The 4546-nt window shown below is 45.5% G+C and overlaps 1 protein-coding gene across 1 annotated transcript in view; it reads left to right on the top strand.

Annotated features, from left to right (window-relative positions):
• LOC106595071 (patj homolog) overlaps positions 1-4488 on the top strand; it is a 27557-nt gene extending 23069 nt beyond the window's left edge. The window contains exons 10-13 of the mRNA XM_045712882.1: positions 1284-1430; positions 2145-2333; positions 3834-4007; positions 4267-4488. Of these exons, the coding sequence (XP_045568838.1) occupies positions 1284-1430; positions 2145-2333; positions 3834-4007; positions 4267-4488 (732 nt within the window). The remainder of the gene's footprint in view (positions 1-1283; positions 1431-2144; positions 2334-3833; positions 4008-4266) is intronic.
• Positions 4489-4546: the final 58 nt, after the last annotated feature.

A 4546-nucleotide genomic window follows, 5' to 3' on the forward strand; every position in this document is an offset into this window, starting at 1 on the left:
CTTCCCATCATTCTGATTACGGTATTCATTATGTCACCCTCATCATGGCAAAGACACGGAGAAATGCATATGATGCAGCTTTCAAGTTGAAGGCGATTGATCTGGCTGTTGGAAAAGGAAATAGAGCTGCTGCACGGGAGCTTGGTCTTAATGAGTCGATGATAAGACGTTGGAAACAGCAGCGTGAGGAATTGACTCAGTGCAAAAAGACAACTAAAGCTTACTGCTAATTTTTTATGTTTTGTTACAAGCCGTGTTTCGTTAAAGCCTATTTATTTTTGTAACAAGCCGTGTTTCGTTAAAGCCTAATTATTTTTGTTACAAGCCGTGTTTCGTTAAAGCCTATTTATTTTTGTTACAAGCCATGTTTCGTTAAAGCCTAATTATTTTTGTTACAAGCTGTGTTTCGTTAAAGCCTATTTATTTTTGTAACAAGCCGTGTTTCGTTAAAGCCTATTTATTTTTGTTACAAGCCGTGTTTCGTTAAAGCCTATTTATTTTTGTTACAAGCCGTGTTTCGTTAAAGCCTATTTATTTTTGTAACAAGCCGTGTTTCGTTAAAGCCTATTTATTTTTGTTACAAGCCGTGCTTCGTTAAAGCCTATTTATTTTTGTTACAAGCCGTGTTTCGTTAAAGCCTATTTATTTTTGTTACAAGCCGTGTTTCGTTAAAGCCTATTTATTTTTGTTACAAGCCGTGTTTCGTTAAAGCCTATTTATTTTTGTTACAAGCCGTGTTTCATTAAAGCCTATTTATTTTTGTTACAAGCCGTGTTTCGTTAAAGCCTGTGTAAAGTTAATTTGTTTCAATGTACCGGTAGGCACCTGCGGCTTATAGACATGTGCGGCTTATTTATGTTCAAAATAATATATATTTTTTAATTCAGTGGGTGCGGCTTATATTCAGGTGCGCTTAATAGTCCGGAATTTACGGTAGTTCAGCTATACAGAGTACATCTATACAGAGTACATCTATACAGAGTACAGTTATACAGAGTACACCTATACAGTTATACAGAGTACATCTATACAGAGTACAGCTATACAGAGTACATCTATACAGAGTACAGTTATACAGAGTACAGCTATACAGAGTACATCTATACAGAGTACAGCTATACAGAGGACAGCTGTACAGAGGACAGCTATACAGAGTACAGCTATACAGAGTACATCTATACAGAGTACAGCTATACAGAGTACAGCTATACAGAGTACATCTATACAGATTACATCTATACAGAGGAGAGTGTTATTAACCCCTACTCTCCTCCCCTCCCCAGGTGTGTCAGCTAGAGAGGTTCAGTGAGACCAGTGGTCTGGGCATCAGCATGGAGGCCAGGGCAGGACACCACTACCTGTGCTCCGTCTTACCTGAGGGTCCCGTGGGACAGAGCAGGAAGATACACACTGGAGACCAGATACTGGAGGTGAGACGGACTGGTTGACATCCATGCATTCATTTGTTTTAATTTGTTTTATTTCACCTTTATTTAACCAGGTAGGCTAGTTGAGAACAAGTTCTCATTTACAACTGCGACCTGGCCAAGATAAAGCAAAGCAGTTCGACACATACAACAACACAGAGTTACACACGGAATAAAACAAACATACAGTCAATAATACAGTAGAAAAGTCTATATACAGTGTGTGCAAATGAGGTAGGATAAGAGAGGTAAAGGCAATAAATAGGCCATGGTGGCGAAGTAATTACAATATAGCAATTAAACACTGGAGTGGTAGATGTAGAGAAGATGATCAGTCATTGGTTCATTCATTGGTTTGTTTGTTCATTGGTGTGTTCATTCAGTAATTTATTTATTAATTTGTTCAATCATTGGTTTGTTTGTTCATTGGTGTGTTCATTCGTTCATTTATTTATTAATTTGTTCAATCATTGGTTTGTTTGTTCATTGGTGTGTTCATTCGTTTATGTATTTATTAATTTGTTCATTCATTTGGTTTGTTAATTAAATAATTTGTTCTTTAATTAACTGCTTTGTTCATTCATTCATTTGTTTATTCATTCATGTATTCATCCATCCACCCATCAAATGGAATATTGACCCTGTTATGCTATGATGTAGCTACATACAGTACATTCAACATGTTTGCTAACCAGACTAGCTTCTCTCTTCTCCCAGGCGAATGGTATCCCTCTGATAGGAGAGACTCACAGAGAGGTGATCAGCATTCTGAGAGAGCTGCCTCTGTGTGTTTGTATGGTGTGCTGCCGCATCGTACCCCCACAGCTACGGGACAGTGACCACGATGATGATGATGAAGATGTACAGCTCCCCCTCAAAGAGCTACTGGCTGAGTTCAATGGCAAGGTAGAGAGGGATGGGGAGGAGGGATGGAGGGGGAGATGGAGGGATGGGGTGATGGAGGGGGGATGGAGGGATGGGGTGATGGAGGGATGGGGAACTGGAGGGCAGATGGAGTGGAGATGGAGAGATGGGCTTATGGAGGGATATGGAGATGGAGGGATATGAAAATGGAGGGATGGGGATATGGAGGGATATGGAGATGGAGGGATGGGGAGATGGAGGGATATGGAGATGGAGGGATATGGAGATGGAGGGATGGGGATATGGAGGGATATGGAGATGGAGGGATATGGAGATGGAGGGATATGGAAATAGAAGGATATGGAGATGGAGGGATGGGGATATGGAGGGATATGGAGATGGAGGGATATGGAGATGGAGGGATATGGAGATGGAGGGATATGGAGATGGAGGGATATGGAGATGGAGGGATGGGGAGATGGAGGGATGGGGAGATGGAGGGATATGGAGATGGAGGGGTGGGGATATGGAGGTGGAGGGATATGGAGATGGAGGGATATGGAGATGGAGGGATGGGGATATGGAGGGATATGGAGATGGAGGGATGGGGATATGGAGGGATATGGAGATGGAGGGATGAGGATATGGAGGGATATTGAGATGGAGGGATGGGGAGATGGAGGGATGGGGATATGGAGGGATATGGAGATGGAGGGATATGGAGATGGAGGGATATGGAGATGGAGGGTTGGGGATATGGAGATGGAGGGATATGGAGATGGGGGGATATGGAAGGATATGGAGATGGAGGGATATGGAGATGGAGGGATATGGAGATGGAGGGATATGGAGATGGAGGGATGGGGAGATGGAGGGATATGGAGATGGAGGGATGGGGAGATGGAGGGATGGGGATATGGAGATGGAGGGGTGGGGATATGGAGGGATGGGGAAATGGAGGGATGGGGAGATGGAGGGATATGGAAATGGAGGGATGGGGATATGGAGATGGAGGGATATGAAGATGGAGGGATGGGGATATGGAGGGATATGGAGATGGAAGGATATGGAGATGGAGGGATGGGGATATGGAGATGGAGGGATATGGAGATGGAGGGATGGGGATATGGAGATAGAGGGATATGGAGATGGAGGGATGGGGATATGGAGATGGAGGGGTGGGGAGATGGAGGGATGGGGAGATGGAGGGATATGGAGATGGAGGGATATGTAGATGGAGGGATGGGGATATGGAGGGATATGGAGATGGAGGGATATGGAGATGGAGGGATATGGAGATGGAGGGATGTGGAGATGGAGGGATGGGGATATGGAGGGATATGGAGATGGAGGGATGGGGAGATGGAGGGATGGGGAGATGGTGTCAGACATATTGCTGGGGTCAATCCAATCCCTTTGAATCCATTAGGCGGAGTGATCAAGTGTACACTATTTCTGGGAGAAGGGTGGAAAGATAGTCGATGAGACTGCAGCCGGGGTGTCATATGAGATGTGCCCTAACTCTCTCTCTCTCTCTCCCAGTCCCAGTATGACCAGCCCTGCTGTCTACTTCCTGGTTGTAACAACATGGATTGTGGGAGTCGTGGTTTTAATAAGCCTGTGTCTCCTCCTCTGGCCATGTGGGAGAGAGACAGTCAGGTGATAGAGCTGGTGAAGGGCGAAGAAGGCCTGGGATTCAGCATCCTAGACTACCAGGTAAGACTGTGGTGCATCTCAATGGTCTAACGTAGCTTCCTATTCTCCTCTCTTTCAACTGGTTTGGGCCACTAGTAATGTAGACCAGGAGGCAAGGACAGGATGGTGGGCCAAAGAGTGGATCCTTAGGAAAGACAATAAAAAAAAGATGAACTGGGAGTCAAAACAATTGTAGTCTCTTCTTTCTATTGGATTTCCCTTTGGGAGGACATGACCTGTGAACTGCTGTTCACGTGTTTCTTATGTTGTCCCTCTCCAGGACCCAGAGGATGACTCTAAGACTGTTCTGGTAATCCGCTCCCTGGTCCCCGGTGGCGTGGCCGACTCAGATGGACGCCTGCTGCCAGGTGACCGGCTCATGTCCGTCAACGACGTGGACCTGGTCAGATCAACGCTGGAGCGCGCCGTGCATGTGCTCAAAACCACCGGCTACGGGGTCGTGCGCATCGGTGTCGCCAAGCCGCTGCCGGTACGACAGTAACCCAAAACACTCTAACACTGTTTACTGGAGCGACAACAGGGGTGGCCCACCCTCCTCC

This window comes from Salmo salar, unplaced genomic scaffold (assembly GCF_905237065.1).
Source record: "Salmo salar unplaced genomic scaffold, Ssal_v3.1, whole genome shotgun sequence".
Lineage (NCBI taxonomy): Eukaryota > Metazoa > Chordata > Actinopteri > Salmoniformes > Salmonidae > Salmo > Salmo salar.